Source organism: Echiichthys vipera (genome assembly GCF_963691815.1).
Source record: "Echiichthys vipera genome assembly, chromosome: 7".
Taxonomy (NCBI): Eukaryota; Metazoa; Chordata; class Actinopteri; order Perciformes; family Trachinidae; genus Echiichthys; species Echiichthys vipera.
The window spans coordinates 6,535,323-6,553,049 of NC_139832.1; the positions used below are offsets into that span (position 1 = coordinate 6,535,323).

General features: G+C 42.5%; 1 protein-coding gene across 4 annotated transcripts in view; it reads left to right on the top strand.

Moving 5' to 3' along the window:
• The window catches only part of ppip5k1b (diphosphoinositol pentakisphosphate kinase 1b), a 54,569-nt gene that overhangs the window by 18,139 nt on the left and 18,703 nt on the right, over positions 1-17,727 (top strand). Inside the window, exons 13-25 of one of the 4 annotated variants that reach the window (XM_083917256.1) lie at positions 2,726-2,835; positions 6,852-6,937; positions 7,881-8,006; positions 12,184-12,305; positions 13,205-13,387; positions 13,655-13,796; positions 14,038-14,261; positions 14,848-14,975; positions 15,117-15,231; positions 15,616-15,729; positions 15,827-15,943; positions 16,960-17,100; positions 17,275-17,401. In XM_083917256.1, coding sequence (XP_083773382.1) covers positions 2,726-2,835; positions 6,852-6,937; positions 7,881-8,006; positions 12,184-12,305; positions 13,205-13,387; positions 13,655-13,796; positions 14,038-14,261; positions 14,848-14,975; positions 15,117-15,231; positions 15,616-15,729; positions 15,827-15,943; positions 16,960-17,100; positions 17,275-17,401 — 1,735 coding nt within the window. The remainder of the gene's footprint in view (positions 1-2,725; positions 2,836-6,851; positions 6,938-7,880; positions 8,007-12,183; positions 12,306-13,204; positions 13,388-13,654; positions 13,797-14,037; positions 14,262-14,847; positions 14,976-15,116; positions 15,232-15,615; positions 15,730-15,826; positions 15,944-16,959; positions 17,101-17,274; positions 17,402-17,727) is intronic. The other 3 variants (XM_083917258.1, XM_083917257.1, XM_083917259.1) reach the window with 3 other exon arrangements.

The window sequence follows — 17,727 nt, forward strand, 5'->3', positions numbered from 1 at the left end:
CTGACCAGGCTGGGACTGGTCCAACTAACTGGTGTGGAGATCCAGGTATTTAACCTCTCACAAGGCCGATGATGTCACTGAAACCCTTTGTGCTCCAAGTGCCCACGCCCGTCGTTAGAGTGACAGTCGGTGGTGGGCAGTTGGTTTCGACGTCGTTAGTGCTCTATTGAGTCTGAACGACAGTCGTTGGGGTCACCCGGGCCATGTGTGAACAGTTGTCCTTTGAGGTTAGATTGTTGAATCTCCTGGGAAGGGACGAAAGGGCGGCATTGTAAATTGGAGATAAGTGGTGTCTCAGACCCCCTCCTCTGTTTAGCGATGGTTTCTCCACTTTAACATAGATGGCTTCTTTTACTCCTCTTTCAAACCATCTGTCCTCTCTGTCCAAGATTTGGACGTTGCTGTCATCAAAGGAGTGGGCTTTCTCCTTGAGGTGTAAGTGGACAGCCGAGTCCAGGCCTGAGGAGTTAGCTCTCCTGTGTTGGGCCATGCGTTTATGCAGTGGTTGTTTTGTTTCTCCAATGTAAAGATCTTTGCATTCCTCGTTGCATTGGACAGCATAAACCAGGTTGCTTTTGTGGTGGTGTGGTGTTCTGTCCTTCGGATGTACTAGTCTCTGTCTGAGTGTGTTACCGGGTTTGAAATACACAGGGATGCAGTGTTTGTTGAAAATCCTCCTGAGTTTCTCCGATACCCCAGCCACATATGGGATGACTATGTTGTTTCTCCTGTTATCTTTTTCTTTCTCAACCACTTTGGTTTTCTTTCTGGAGGCAGCTGCCGTTTTAACAAAGGTCCAGCTGGGGTAGCCACAAGTTGTGAGGGCGCCTCTCAGGTGCTTGCGTTCTTCACCTGAGAGGCGCCCTCACAACTTGTGGCTACCCCAGCTGGACCTTTGTTAAAACGGCAGCTGCCTCCAGAAAGAAAACCAAAGTGGTTGAGAAAGAAAAAGATAACAGGAGAAACAACATAGTCATCCCATATGTGGCTGGGGTATCGGAGAAACTCAGGAGGATTTTCAACAAACACTGCATCCCTGTGTATTTCAAACCCGGTAACACACTCAGACAGAGACTAGTACATCCGAAGGACAGAACACCACACCACCACAAAAGCAACCTGGTTTATGCTGTCCAATGCAACGAGGAATGCAAAGATCTTTACATTGGAGAAACAAAACAACCACTGCATAAACGCATGGCCCAACACAGGAGAGCTAACTCCTCAGGCCTGGACTCGGCTGTCCACTTACACCTCAAGGAGAAAGCCCACTCCTTTGATGACAGCAACGTCCAAATCTTGGACAGAGAGGACAGATGGTTTGAAAGAGGAGTAAAAGAAGCCATCTATGTTAAAGTGGAGAAACCATCGCTAAACAGAGGAGGGGGTCTGAGACACCACTTATCTCCAATTTACAATGCCGCCCTTTCGTCCCTTCCCAGGAGATTCAACAATCTAACCTCAAAGGACAACTGTTCACACATGGCCCGGGTGACCCCAACGACTGTCGTTCAGACTCAATAGAGCACTAACGACGTCGAAACCAACTGCCCACCACCGACTGTCACTCTAACGACGGGCGTGGGCACTTGGAGCACAAAGGGTTTCAGTGACATCATCGGCCTTGTGAGAGGTTAAATACCTGGATCTCCACACCAGTTAGTTGGACCAGTCCCAGCCTGGTCAGATGCGTACATGAACTGATGAAGCCTCTTGGATGAGAGGTGAAACGTCTTCCTAGACAAACAACCAGTCCAGTTGTTTTTGACTGAAATTGCTTTGAGGATAACGATGACCTGGACGAATGAGAACATTCACAGGAGAGTTGTGGATAGTAACTGGTCCATTTTTTTTGGCACCACCTCCAGGCTCCAAGTGAGCTGAGCTGATATTAGATAGTGAACAGCAACAGACCAATGAGTGGTCGGAGTGAACCGTCACTGAGTGCGCACTCACACTGTCCTTCCGTACCGAGCCAAAAAAGGTTTTACGGGTAAAGCCTAGTTCGTTTGACCAGTGTGTGTGCAATCGCTCCGCACCTAGCTGTGGCCAGCTCGCGGTCCACGGCCCGTTTGAGAGAGTTGGGCTTTTGTAAAGGGTGTTTGCACATGTACGAGTACCCTAAAGCCCGGGGCACGGTATGGGCGGACAGTGTGAGTGCGCCCTAAGATGGCAGGGGACATCCTGCACACGCCCCCAGTAGCTCATCTGGTATAGCGAGTTCTCACCGTACAGTAGCGGCCTTGGTTCGACTTGACTCGCTGCTCTTAGCTGCATGTCATCCTCTCTCTCAACCATTTTCCTGTCAATCTTCAGCTATTCTAAGCAAGACAGGCATAAAAAGCCCGAACAATAATCAAATAAAAAAAAAAATAGCAGCCTGCAAAACTACGCCATACATTGCACCGTATAACTAACAAAGTTCAGACCTTCCTCTTTATGGTTGCAAATGGCAGCAAATTTCACGTCAAAGATGATATCTTGACAGGTTTATGTGGCCTCGCTATAGTGATCAGCTGAGAATCCCGCCTAAACTCAGCGGTCTATGCGAGTGTGAAACGTAATAGAGAAAATCACGTTGTACCTTAAATGAGTTGAACCGAACTATGCAATGAAAATGAGACATAAAGGCGTGGTCACACATGCCCCGGCGTTCACTTCTGTTCTGTGCAAGGTAGGGGGCGAATAAAGAAGAAATTAAGAATGACCACCTCTGTGTTTCCAGGAAGTGCTGGACATCGCCCGTCTGCTGCTGGTTGAACTCGGCCAACACAACGACTGTGAGATCGAAGAGAAAAAATCTAAACTGGAGCAACTCAAGACTGTCCTAGAGATGTGAGTGACGTCTCACATCATGATCACACACTCTCTCATAAACAAACAAACAACACAACATCAGTCATCTGCCTCCCGTTTCCCATCATCATCATTCATCAACAGTCGCCCACTCTCATCTCCGATTCACAACGCAGAACTAGCCTCATCTGTCAACACGCCACCATCTTTTCTCGTACTCACAGACAGACACATATTTACCTTGATTCTCTCCCTCTTGAGTCTTTAATTCTTGGCTTTTCTTTTCTTCCCTCCTCTGTCTCTCTTTTCTCCCACCCACCCATCCCTCCTTCTTTCTCTCTTAAAGGGAATCCAGCTTGAATGACACTCAGTACGCACCCTCTCCCCTCTCACTTTAAAGGATGAGGTTTTACCACCCTCCTTTTCTTCAGTCTAGTTAGACTGTGCGTACAAAATATTAGAAATACCTGTTCTCTCTGTGACTCAGACCAAGGTAGATGAAGTGGATATAAACAAAATGTAGTTCAAACCATAGACTATACAAAATGGACGTAGTCTCCCCGTTGAGGTTCGTTTTCTCAACTTGAGTCAATCGTCCTCGCCTATGGGAGTAAGATTTTTGTCAAAATTTGACTCTGCCTCATTTCCTCTTACCAAAAAAGGGCATGTATGTGACGTTGGGGGGAGGGAGATTCATCCGTCTGGCTGACATATACCTCTGAGAAGAAGTGAGGGCCAACGGCTAGCTGTCACTCAAGAGGCTGCACCCCTAATTATTCATAAACTTTAACCTCCAATAAAATAAAAACTAATTTTGGTTCAAAAAATTTCACCCCCCCCCCCCTCAGTGTTGTCATGGAGATATGACCTAAACATACAGACTAGAATTTTTTTTTTTTTTTTACCAGGCCTTAAACAGGTTTAATGATGCTGTGAAAGCGGCCTGTTTAACATGAGGGTCAATGAGAAACTGCTCCATATGAAACCTGTGGACCCTAGTGGACACTCGACGAACTGCAGTTTTTGCCACTTCCTTATTGGATCAAACAGGAAATTGCTGTGGTGGGGGCTTGTTTAAGAGACAACCTCTGCAAGATTAGAAATATTTGAGTCAATATTTGGAAGGTATTCCTAATGTTCTGTGCACTGAGTGCAACATTTTCATTAACATCCATTCATTTTTTAAAAATTAACACTAGACACATACACAGTCAAATGTAGATGATTTTACTGTGTTTCTGTGTGTGTGTGTTTCTGTGTGTGAGTGTAATTCAGTGTGTGCTGTGCTACTTTGTGTGCATGCTGCTCACCACATATCAACTGGACCTTCCTAATGTCTTCCTTCCTCCTGCCTCATTATAGTGATTTGACGTCTCCATGGAGATTAGAATGAGGGCAACAACAAAAACATAGGAAGTCCATGATTATCAGATTTGAAAGAAACACAAGGTTGAAAACATCAGTAGAAAACAATACCCCTATGTTCTCAAGTGAAAAGTTATATTTCAAGGGAAAACTAGGAAGAAAAGGGCACATTTACAACACAGTCCACTGAAACCACAACAAGAGTAATCCACCTCAGTGAAAGTTGTTTGGTATGTCACTCTGCTGCCAGGGCCTACGCCCATGGACGGATTACTGAACGGGCCTACCCGGGCACAGGTCCAGGGGCTTATAAAGTCATGCGCCCTGAATCATAAAATGTTGCTTAGAAAACCCACAAAATGATCACAAAGAGATGCTAAATGACTGAAATACTGTAATTTTTTTATTGTTCAGAATTGATAGAATATCCTCTGTGACTATACCACTGCCGTACTAGCATGTTTTTTTTTTTTAAATAACTAAGGCACTTCAACAAAAACCTTTATTTTGTGGATAAAAAACAGTAACAATTGTGTCAGAAGAGAAGATCAAAACAATGTTTTCTTAAGGCTACAGGGTTCAAAATGAATAGGAAGGTTAGAGGCCACAGCTTTGAATGTCTAAAGCACATCTGCACCCACAGGACATCACTAGTTTCTCACACTGCTCTGGTTTGATCTTGGTCCATTCTTCTTGCACAGTTTGATTAACTGTAGTGGGTTTCTTAACTTTGTCACCGAGGATTTTCCAGAGATCCTCTGTGCCAATATGCACACTCTTTTAGCTTTGTTTTAGTCTCCACCCTCGTCTGACCACCACTTTTAAGCTACTAAATCTGTTGCTTTACTCACCAGCTAGTCGCTAACTAGCGAAACATGAGAGCCTGAGGAAAACAAAAGTCTGTCACTGTGAGCAAAACACTTCGAAGACCTTGAAATAAATACCGCGAGCCATTTCCTTTTGAATTGTGCTGTGCAGTTCTAAATGAGGGTTCAAGTTACTTAGGATAAAATGTAAAATCTCTTCCCGGCTTATTGTGAATATAATGATAGTATGAGAGAAAACAATGTGTGCAGTGATGCAGTAAGCTCCACCCAATCACTACTTTAGTGGATGCGAATAAATACCAAGCATTACTTAATACCCAAAGTGAGCTGTGAGGCTTTGACAGCTGTTCAGCTTCTCTGGCCCCCTGCCAGAGTTATTCAACCTTGTTCAGGGTCCATCATCATCATGTGGCTTTTTGAGGCGTCCGCTCAGCTGCCTTTCCTATTAGAGAACACTATGCAGTCATTAGTTTGCAGGACGCGCCAAATTCCTACTAAAGCACATGTCGAGTTCAGGCTCCCGATATGTGTCCGTGTGTGACTAATAACAACATGACAGAAACTGGCATTGATTTTCACCTTGCACCATTTTAGAAGCAGTCACACAGGTACACTCTCTCTCTTGTTCTTATGCCCACACACTTGTACGCAATCACACACTTACATCATCTGGTCTTCAGCTGATCCAAAGTACCTGCTGAGTGTCTTATTTATAGAGCAGAGCCAGACTGATGTGGGATTTTAAAGACTGAATCTGATTTGAGAGGGGGAAAATTCACAGATTACTGATCAGATAGTGCTCTGCAAAGGCACTCAGAAGGCTTCTTTCCAAAAAAAATGTTATTATTAATCAATATTTAACATTATTTTAAATCATATATACAATGTTTTAACGTAACTCTATCAGTTGAAGCCCATTCGCTGGTATTAGCCCTATCCAGACAATTTCCAAAAATGGAAATTAAGAAGACTTTACGGTATCTTTTGGAGCTGTTAAAGCCTTTCCTTCTATTGTGAAGGACTGAAGTATGGTCCCGGACGTTTTGAAAACATTGATGTTAATGTGGACGACCAGCAGCTCCCGGTGTTTACGGCGAGCAGATCAGGGTGTCCGACTAGGGCTGAGAGAAGCACACGGTTAATTCACCGGTGTTAGCGTCCTTTTGACCACGCTTGTAAACACAAAGATAAATTAGGCGGTTAAAACGTTTAATGTTTACACAGATAAGAAGTTAGACTTTAGTTTAACACCATTAAATGAACTCTAACATTACACCATCATTTATATTCGTAGGTTGAACAGAAAGTTTGATAGAATTTAGCCAAAAACTGTCCGACTGCATGGCGACACGTCTGTTACACTTTCAATCTAATCTAAATGAACACTGAAAAAAATAAAGAATGAATAAAATAAACAAGAGAAACATCATGTTCAGTATAATTCAGTTTCTTATCATCAAAATAAAAATGGCTATATGCTTTATGACACCATCACAAAATCACCCCAAGCTTCATATCCTGCATTACATCTTCTGTAAAAAAAATAAAAAAGGTTTTCATATCGACGTATATTGGACAACATACGCCAATACCGATATGAATGTGATAACCCAATATGTAGAAATAATATCAGCTGATTGATGTATTGTCATTTGCTAATACTGGTCCTTGGTTGTGTGTTTGATCAGTGTGTCACATGTGGAAAAAGTCATTGCCTTGTTCTGTTCTTTCTTTAACTATTTGCTGGAGTAGAAGTCAGATGTTTGCTGTTGAAGACGAGGTTAATGATTTCTGTGTATCTGTGTGTGCTTACTCTGCGTGCATGTATGTGTGTGTGTGTGTGTGTGTGTTCTGTCTCTCCAGGTACGGTCATTTCTCAGGTATCAACAGGAAAGTCCAGCTTACCTACCTGCGTAACGGCCAGCCCAAAGCCTCGAGCGAAGAAGAAGGTACAAACACACACACACACACACACACACACAGAGGTCGTGTTTATATTTACGGTGGCTCTTTGTGAGCTGAGAGTGTGTCTAATGTGTGTTAGAACGGGGTGAGAGAGTAATCTAATTACAAAATACAGGGTCACTGTAGATTACTGCCACTTCGTTTCATCTTTTAGTAAAATGAATTACTCTTGGGGGTAGTTTTCAGATTTCCGGACGTAACCTAAAAAAAGAGGAAGTCCAACTGTTGATGCAGCTGGGGAAGGTTAGAGCCAGGAAATACTGAATCAGTAAAACATTTTTGCAAATAATCGTTATTATTGATGTGAAAATACTTTCTTTTATTAATTTGAATCACAAATAGGGGGTGTAGTGCTCTTCCCACTGACTGAATACTACTTTATTACCTCTTTTTTTTAGTTTTTTTTTTTTAAATAATCTTTGTCACAATCTAGTTTAGATAGATAAATAATATATTGATCCAGAGGGAAATGTAGTCATCTAGTAGCGTATACGACACACATAAAACACCAATGCACACAGCATGAAAACAACATATGTATAAACTAACAGCAGTGAAACAGTGCAAGACTACATGGTGCATATTGCTGAATGTATTGGTGTTTAATCAAATTACCATGCAGAAAACCTGCCGCTGTATAATTTTCCAGCATAGCAATACTGTGTCGCACAGTGCAGAGAGAGATGCAGTGACACGGGGGGATAACAGAGGTACCCCCAGCAGGTTCTTCTGGCCATGCTCAACAGAAGACATTTATTTTATATATGTCAGATTTAAAGAGTTTATTTCTTTCAAACACTTCAGGTAAACAGACGGATAACAGCCCAGTTCTTCCTCTGCATCTTCCCAACAAATTATAACATCTGGAAGTTGTGCAGTATTTTTGTATAATGATTCCCGATGTGAATAACGCTGCGGTTTTTTCAGACTGTAAGAAGGACGGTCCGTCTCTGCTGCTGGTGTTGAAGTGGGGCGGAGAGCTGACGCCTGCAGGCCGGGTTCAGGCTGAGGAGCTGGGCAGGGCCTTCCGCTGCATGTACCCTGGAGGTCAAGGTACCCACCTGACTCACATTTGCTAATAGACATACTTACGAGGGATCCTTCTACTTTGGCTCTGATGTAAAATAGTTCTTCCATGCTGTAAAATATTTGATTCCTTTCTTCTTTTAAATTTTGTCTCAGAGGAAACATTTATAATACAGTTGCGCTGCTGTGGAAAGAGCTTAAAACTGCCCTTCAATTCAAAAAACATGTTATAGAAGACAGTGTGGTATTTCCTTTTCATGTGGGCTATTTATAAAATTCCCATATCTTCCCTTTTTTGTAAAAAAAGAATGGATCTAATTAGATTAGATCTTAGTTTCCCCGTGTGAAATTCACCTCTCAAACTTCCATGAGATGAGAGTAACGAGTTAACAACTTTCTAATAAGTTTTGTGCACACATGCCCCAAGGAAGCTAACATTCCTACAGATATATGCATACACACACACACACGTGCAAGTAAAATCTCATGTAAGACGTTTTTACATACATTAGGAAACTCCGAGCATTGTCAGGAGAGTCTTTCTGGCTGTTGGGTAGAGCGTGCAGGAGGGAGGACATGAGGGGCATTACACCGCACAGATGGAGCTGGTTCATAGAGTATCTTTCCATTATTTGAATTTCTTTGATGATATAAGCATCGCCCTTTGCCTGCAGAAGTTCCTGAATCCCGTCGTCTTTCCAGTTAGACATTTTCGTTCCCGTCTTTATGTAACTCACCCTGGAGGTGTGTTTTATTCTGGTGCTGGCCGCAGCGTGATATACACATCAACAACACTCCCACTCACACACCAGAGAATGAGCATCTGATTCAGACATTTGCGTTCTCACACACAGCCCCTCCGCTTAATGTCCCGATAATTTCAGGTTGCAGTGCATGTGTGAAAGAGGCTATAGACATTCACAAATGCACAAACATTATTATAATACAGGGATATGCAAATGATCATCACACAGCCCAGTGTGTCCTCCAGCGTGTACCTTTTGCTCATAAGTTTTTAACAGCCCTTCGACTCAAAGCGCTGCCGTATACAGTGTCAACACTGCGCAGCTGACATACAGTGTGTCAGTGGAGGTCGTAGGTGGAGGTTATTTTAGAGTCGACGAGCTGGATTTTCCGGGAGCCACTGAATCTTTTTTTGTACCATTCATTATTTGTTTTCATAGAAGTTTTAGACTTGTTGCCTTTACTTAGAATAGACTGATGCATTCTCCCCCGTCTGTAAACCGCTATAAAACACTTTTCAAAAACCCATCTATACCAACTTGCCTTCCCTGAACAGTATCGGTGCTGTAATTTACTTGTCCTCTATATGTAAGTGTGACTTACTTTTCTGCATCTGTGTCCTGCGGTGCAGTTTGTCACTTTGTTTTAAAAGATGCTATGTAAATAAAAACTTACTTAAAATCATCACAAGACCCGAATAAGACGTATTCAGCTTAGCCTGGACTGTTCTGAAGAAATAAATTGATGGATTTCCAAGTCGCTTCAGTGCAGACAGTGGTTTCTCAGTGCCCATTAGATGAACTGCATCTAAATACACTTTTACTTTTAAGCTTGGCATTTCATCTGTGACCTTGGGAACGGCCGCTGCCAAAACAGTCTTGACTCCCAAAAGGGCTCAGGGGCAGAGAGCAGGTCAACGGACGATGCCACATAGAAGCTGGAAACCTGAAGATTAATTTGAGATGCAGTTCAGCTCTGTGTGCCGAGGTTTTCTAGTCATAAATCAGAAATAAGTAAATTAAATAAATAAATTGTAAAACTGTTGAAGTTAGAAAACCGACTCTATGTCGAGCACAAACTTGTGATCTGAGGATGAAAATGTCCAGCTGTTCAGTCTGTTCTCATTCACGGTTCGTACATTTAACAACAAAAAGTAATTCACTGGAATTCAAATGTAATCCACGTATTTATGACTGCATACTTGTATTCACCCCGTCTGGAACGGTCCATTGTCAGTTGTTGCAGCAATTTGAAACCATTTGTTACACAGATTTGGTGCTCAATTTAACTTTTTTTTTTAGAGAGAGAATTGATAAAAAATCATCAAAAATCCCAAACTTCAAAAAACTTTTTACATTTGGAAATTTCTGCATGAATTGCATTTTCAGCGATTGGATGGCGAGCACTAGTTTTGCCTAAACTGCTCAGAAACCCACTGAATGTCAATATACGAAGGAAAGCCATCCTCTGAATAGTCCAGCTCTCTAGTTTTATGCTTGTAAAGTTTCATGAGGCTGTGATTATACTAGAGGTCACAACAACTCATTTTATACAGTGAGGTCAAGCTTAGAATGAAAAACCCCAGTAGGCAGAAATATTTAAATGCACTGTTTAAGAATAGGTGAAAATAACACATTTGTACTGCATGAGAAAAACTGCATGTTTGTCTGAGTCAAACTGTCTGGGAGTATCATAAAGTGGGCATGTCTGTAAAGAGGGGGAGACTGGTGGATATCCAGAGAACCGGGAATGTTTATTTGGATATCTTATACAAGTGAAAGGTCAGGGGAACCTTTGAAAACGGACATGCCAGTTTTTCCTTTTTCCATTTTGCCTTACTTGGGAGCGTTTTTTAGCCCCCTGCAGTCTTTAACTAAAGTGGAGCCTGCTGCAGCCTCCAAAAGGTCGGCAGGCCCTGCCAGCGGACAGGTGCAGTAAGTAATTTTGCATTGAAACGATGGCACACTATGCACTGAGAACTACCTGACTACACCCAGCTGTGATGTTGAGTGTAATGTGACGGAAATGCAGGAAGCTTGCCTTCCATGGAGAGCGTGGGGGTTTTTCTTTACCGCTTAAAAAGACTGCACACAGACCGTCTTAACCAGGGCTAACTGCGATGAGTAAGCAGACAAACCTGTCTGTTACATAAAAGATTCTCTCCCTCCATGACTTTGAAAAGCTTTCAACTGGGCAACACCTCTCTGTGATTCATAGATCACATTTTTTGGGGCTTTTCTTCTCAATGCCTTTTGTTTTATAGTGCATGCAGCACAACTCCCAACCTGAGGCAGAACTGAAAGTAGATGCAATTGTCTGTCTCTTTTCGGTGCTTCTTTCTAATGAAAAGAAGACTTTTTACTCATCCCAGTCACTGTTTTCATACTTCTTTCTCCACCACAAGTTTTGTCTATTAACTCTGCTCTTTTCTTCTTACCTGTCGTTGCTCTGTGTAAACTACCAGCCGGTAACCGCCGGTCCCTTGGCTGTGAGTCCCCTATTGACTTTGGTAAGAGGTTTCCTGGACATCACCACTCTTCCACGCCTTTCTCATTCTGCGCGTTTGTCGCTCCGTCCACTAATGTGCTCTGATCTCTCATCTCATCATGATTTTTGTCTTTCAATTCACCTGGCGACAAGTCCTGTTTGTCCTCCATTGAGATTGCTGTGGATTTGTTTGTATCGTCATTTGACGTGTTCTCGAGGTGATCCACTGCAGCACGTTGTTTTGGTCACACACACACATACACAGGCAGCCGACGTGACTGCAGTTTGGTGTTGTAAGCTAATGCGGATCATCTCACACTAATCCTGTTGCATTTTCTTTCTCATTATGAGTTCTTGGGATGTTGTTTAATGAAAGCCAGTCTAAGTTAGCCTGGAGAAGAGTCTAGGACAGGAGTAAGTCCCTAACGCATCCCAAATCTTCCTTGTCAAATGAGGCATGATAACCCAAGGTAGACAGTAGTCTAACATCAGGCTTTTTGGCTTTACACTAAAGAAAAAGCATGAAGCATCAGTGTGATTTGATCTGTAGCGTTGACATGCATCCCCCCCTACAGCTACATTAATTTAAGTATATTGAGCATGTTCGAGTACTTATTGTCTGTCTTGAAGTAGGTAATTAGGGGAGCTGTCTTCAGTAATTTTTGGGGTCTACTCAACATCTGTTCCCTTCACTTTCACTTCATTTTATTCGTAAGCCACACAATTTAAGTTCACGTTTAAGTGAAATGAGCCATGTCAAAAGAAGCTTACAAAGCATTTTGAAGACTATTCATTTGGACTGAAAGTGATGTTGCACTTGCACAGGCTTATTAAAAATCCTGGGTACTTTTGGAAACAATCAATTATTTTTTCCCCCTTTTCTTTAAACCACCTCCCTGACTCTGCCATTTCTTAATCGAGAACATTATTAAACACTTAACCACGATGCACCACTCTGTGTTCGTTCTTCCAGGCGACTATGCCGGGTTCCCAGGCTGCGGCCTCCTGCGCCTGCACAGCACTTACCGCCACGACCTGAAGATCTACGCCTCCGACGAAGGCAGGGTGCAGATGACCGCCGCTGCTTTTGCGAAGGTAACACTGCCCCTATACTTAAAATTCTTCTGATAATTGATAAAACTTATACACTTAAGTGAAAACTTCTGAAAGGTTTCCGAGACATAATTTCTCTTTGGATGCTTGAGATCATTTCTGTGATTCCCGATATTTGTATCATGTGCATCTTTTTCATAGCAGAAGGGCAAACTGTACAGCAGTTAGGAGTCAGGAGATGTTTTCTTTTATGTAAATCTTTGGGTTTTCTGGCTACGTTCACGTTTTGCATACAGGTGTCTGCATGCATATGTATAACGTAGTGTCGGATGTTGCTGCAGTTCTTTTGAAGATACAGGGCCGTACGTTGTGCAGTAGTGTAACTTGGAAGTTGGCCTAAAACTAAGGATTATTTTCATTATCAATAAAGCTGATGATTATTTTCTGGATTAATTGTTTTGTCTATAAAACGTCTGACTAATGTCACACGCCAAAACAAAAGGGGATTCGTTCAGTTTGCTTGTTTTGTCCAAAGATATTTTTGTTCATGTTAGACAAAGAAATGTAAAAAGACAAAAAAAGACATAAACTGGGTCACTGGAACAAGCACGTTTGGCATTTTATCCTAAATTACAAATAACTAATCAGTGATCAAAATAAATTCATGTCCATCGATTTATTCATTAAACTATTTTAATATAAAATGGGATTTAAGAAGTTGTGCAAAAGGCCAAGAAAATCATATTGGAACTGTTTATCATTAGATGGCTTTAAACACCTTTAATTAGATAAAATGAATCAATAAATTGGGCTTGATTATAGTTTAAACACAAAGTTTACTCTTTGCTCATGTGCTGTATTGTAATGCATGTTTTTCTCTCGCATGACGTGGATGAAGTACCACCAAATGAATCAGTTCAAGTTCTGTGGTTTCTCTCCAGGGTCTGCTGGCTCTAGAAGGGGAGTTGACTCCAATCCTGGTTCAGATGGTGAAGAGCGCCAACATGAACGGACTGCTGGACAGTGACAGCGACTCTCTGACTGACTGCCAACAGAAGGTGAAGGCCAGGCTGCATGAGATCATGCAGAAGGGCCAGGAGTTTACACAGGAGGACTATCAGAAGGTTTGTGAGATGATAAAGTGAAAATGTAATCGTTTAATAAAGTGCTGGGTGCAATGTTTGTCAGTAAGCTTCCCCATATTCAGTTTAAACAGTTGGACGTGCTTCTCAAGTCTTCATTCTTGAAATGTATCATCTTTTCCAAAGAACTGTCATAATATTGTGCTGCATTTCCCATAACGTACTGCACAAAAATGCAAATGCAAAAAGGTTCCTGTATATGTATTGGCGATACATTTTTCATTTCCTTCTGTTTCTGTTGTGTCCCAGTTGGCACCAACTGGTAGCCCGTCGCTGGTGAACTCTATGAAGGTCATACAGGATCCAGTCAAAACCTGTGACAAGGTGTACGCTCTCATCCAGAGTCTCAATGCACAGATCCGCAAGAGACTGGAGGACCCCAAGTCTGCAGGTAGTGTGAACCTGCAGTGTCTGTTTACAGAAGACCTTTAGCTGTATGTGGAGAAGAGATAATCAAAATGTCTTACTGCGTTAAAGCTGAGCTCTTTGATTTAGTCTGTAGACTCTTTTACGTGAGTCAGACAAGTGAAAAGGTTTAAATATCCGTCCTTGCAGTGAAAGTGTAATTTTCAGAGACCATTACCTGTTTTAACATTCTAAATAAGATAAGTTATCCTGTGCTTTTCCCCCAGACCTGCAGCTGTACCACAGCGAGACGTTGGAGCTGATGCTGCAGCGCTGGTCCAAACTGGAGAGAGACTTCCGCATGAAGAATGGCCGCTATGACATCAGCAAGATCCCGGACATCTACGACTGCATCAAATACGACTCGCAGCACAACGCTTCGGTCGGACTGGAGGACACGTTGGAGCTGTTCAGGCTGTCCCGCGCCCTGGCTGACATAGTCATACCACAGGTGAAAGGCGTCCTTTAGCTTTGGAGCACATTTCTCCGGCCCTGCCTTAGAGAATGTACACTTTAATGCATTTCTATTGAATTATTTTGTACGACTGGATGTAAGCGTTTTATTCCAGAGAGGGAAACACAGACTCAGAGTTGAGTTATGTTATGATCTGCAGGAGTCTGGGAATGTCAGGAATGTTAACAAATAGGTCACATTAGAGAACAATAGCAGTATTTGCACTTAATTTCATACCTTTATTACAAGTGGTCGTCATGAACCCAGCAGTTTTCCCTATTAAGCAGAAAATCTAACTTTTTCATTGATCCCTGTGGCGTGATTAAAATGTTGCACCAAAAAAAGGTGTGACTCAGCAGAGAAAATCTAAATTACTCACACAGAAAACCCATTTTGTAAGCCTCCATGCATGAATGTATCACTTGTGTATTCACCCTGTGATGTCCAGTGGGTTTTTCTGCCTTCTGCCTCAAAATATGTTGAGATTAAACTCCCATCTACTCAACACAATGAATAAGTAGATTAAAAAGAAGTGGATGAAAGTTCAAATGCCTTTTTTTTTCTTTTGTGTCATCCATCTTAGGAGTATGGCATCAGCAAAGCAGAGAAACTGGACATCGCTCAAGCTTACTGCGTGCCTCTGATGAAGAAAATCCAGCTGGATCTGCAGAGGACCCACGAGGACGAGGCCGTGAACAAGCTGCACCCGCTGTGAGAGCGCACACAAACATGTGTACATGTATATAGGCGCAGCACATATGTATACAGCACAGTGTGTGTTTGTGTACGTTTTATGTAGGTCACTGGTGTTGTCTGATAAGCTTGATGTCATGTTTCCCCCCTGGTGTTCAGGTATTCTCGTGGCGTTATGTCTCCTGGTCGTCACGTCCGCACACGCCTCTACTTCACCAGCGAGAGTCACGTTCACTCCCTGCTCAGCGTCTTCCGCTACGGAGGACTGCTGGATGTATGTCTCTGTGTTTTTATCATCTCTGGCCATTTTGTTTTAGTAGTGATAGTAAAAAATCACATAATGATACTGATATAGCTACATTGTCCTGCCCCAATGATAAATATCTTCTGTCGTACATTGTTATAAAGCTAGCAGACGTTATTAGCTCAGTGTTTGTAAATACAGGCCAATGTCTCAAACGTGTTTCGTGTCTTGTTGGTGGTGATTTTATGTTGCATATTATCCCGTGTTTTATTTCATATGGGTGTTTTTTCATGTATTTATGCATGAGGCGTCATTTGCATGTGTTTACAGTATGTGTGTTTTTCTTTTGCATGTGTTTACAGTATGTGTGTTTTTATTTTGCATGTGTTTACAGTATGTGTGTTTTTGTTTGAGTATCAGGACGAGAAGGACCAGCAGTGGAAACAGGCCATGGACTACCTGAGTGCTGTGACCGAACTCAACTACATGACACAGATAGTCATTATGCTGTATGAAGACAACAATAAGGTCAGCTTGCAGAGTCTGTTTCTCATTCATAAGCGTCCAGCCTTACCACTGCAGGTTTATTCATGTATTTATGTCTTTATATCTGTGTCGTGAGCAGGACCCCTCATCAGAGGAGCGTTTCCACGTTGAGCTTCACTTCAGTCCAGGGGTCAAAGGGTGCGAAGATGAGGAAAACGTACCTCTTGGATTCGGCTTTCGCCCGGCCTCCTCGGAGGTGTGTGGACTTTTGTTTGTCTTGTATTTGTCTTTCTGCCATTTTCAGGGTTGTACAGTTTATACAGCAAATCCCACACAAAAGAATGTCCCATTATGAGTTTGCACATAATAAGACACATAAAGGTGCAGGACTGTATCTGGAATTAAATTCTGTATTTTTGTGCTGCTTTTGCACCACTGTGCCACTTTTTGGTGAAATTTGTAGCGTATGTTTTCTATCTAAAACAGATATGAGGGCTTTGCTTTTCAAGGGTTCAGGGTTAAGTTCTAACCTCCACCAAGGAGGTTATAATTTGGGTTTGGTTTGTTTGTCTGTCTGCAGGTTTATGAGAAATACTACTGGCCCAGTCTTTATTAAACTTAGTGTAAGGATGTAAACATGGATCACGGAAGAACCCATTTAAGTGGAGTGGATATGAATCATGGGGCAGATATACAAATGACTTTGAACTCTCAAGATAGGGAAATTGTGCTGCAGTCATGTGGTTTTTGAATAAAATAATAATAGAATTAGTTCAAACAAATTCACATGCATTGTGAGATAGGGCGAGCCTTGCCAGAGGTCGTCTCCATGTGCGCATTTTTTATATGAGTGAAGAAATGGTGATGTACTTGAAAATTCACTGGCAATAGATAAAATAAGAAATAAATTATAGAGTTCATAATATTCTGGTCAAGGCAGATGTCCGTCCTCCACAGAGCTGGGTCTGTCTGTTGTTAGAGGGAAGGTATTCGTTGGCACCGTACTCTACGGGGGAATTGTTGGGTCTATGAGTGTGGTCTTTACCTACTCTGTACAGTGCCCTGAGATAACTTTTGTTATGATTTGGCACTATAAATAAAATTGAATTGAATAATATTCTGTTGTCTTATGTGAAGCATGAAATGAGTTGAGGTCATGTTTAATGCAGAATGTCACACAGGACAGCTCAGGTGGTTTTTGCTGCATTCGCATGTTGTTCAATGGACAAGAATATAAAGTTCATTTCCTTCTCGTTTTCTCTTGCCACTCAGAATCAGGACAAAAAGCCAAATCAGGGCAGCATGGAGGACCTCTCCCAGGACCAGCCAGACCAGGCACTTCCCCTGTCTGAGCTGATCAACATTCAGCGACGGTCCCCCATGATCCGCAACCGGAAGACAGGCTCCATGGAGGTACCAGATGCTTTAGTGTTGGTGTTTAATGATACAGCCACACTGGGTCTTTCTTTTTATTTTCCCACATGTAGTTGCTCCAGAGAAATTGTAAATTTTGTACTTTTTTTATATCAGAAGTGTTTTGTTTTACTGTGGCAGCCGTCTCAGTCTAAACTCCTGGTCTCCACTCAGGTTCTCTCTGAGACCTCTCCCACCCAGTCCTCCAAAGGCTGCACATCCCACCGACTCTTCCCCTCGGTTTCACGCCAGTCCCCTGAGATCAAACCAGCAAGTGGCCTAGGTGGGCACCTTCTTTCTGGTGCGTGTGTGTGTGTGTGCGTGTGCGTGTGTGTGTGTGTGTGTGGAGAATAAAAGGGAGAGAGAGTTTATGCCAAAAGACACACTGACCTCACACTGACATTTTATCTCCAGCTGTCATCACTGATCCTCATCACAAGCCCCCTGGCTATGACTTCTCCCTCATCCTCCCACCTTTCCACACATCTCTCTCTCTCTCTCTCTCTCTCTCTCTCTCCCCCTCTCGTATCTCCAGTTATTTCTTCCACTCTGATTTTCTTTCCATCTCCCCCCCTCCCTTCTGTCTCCCCCTCGGTCACATAGCTTCCACCCCAGCTTAGCGTAGCA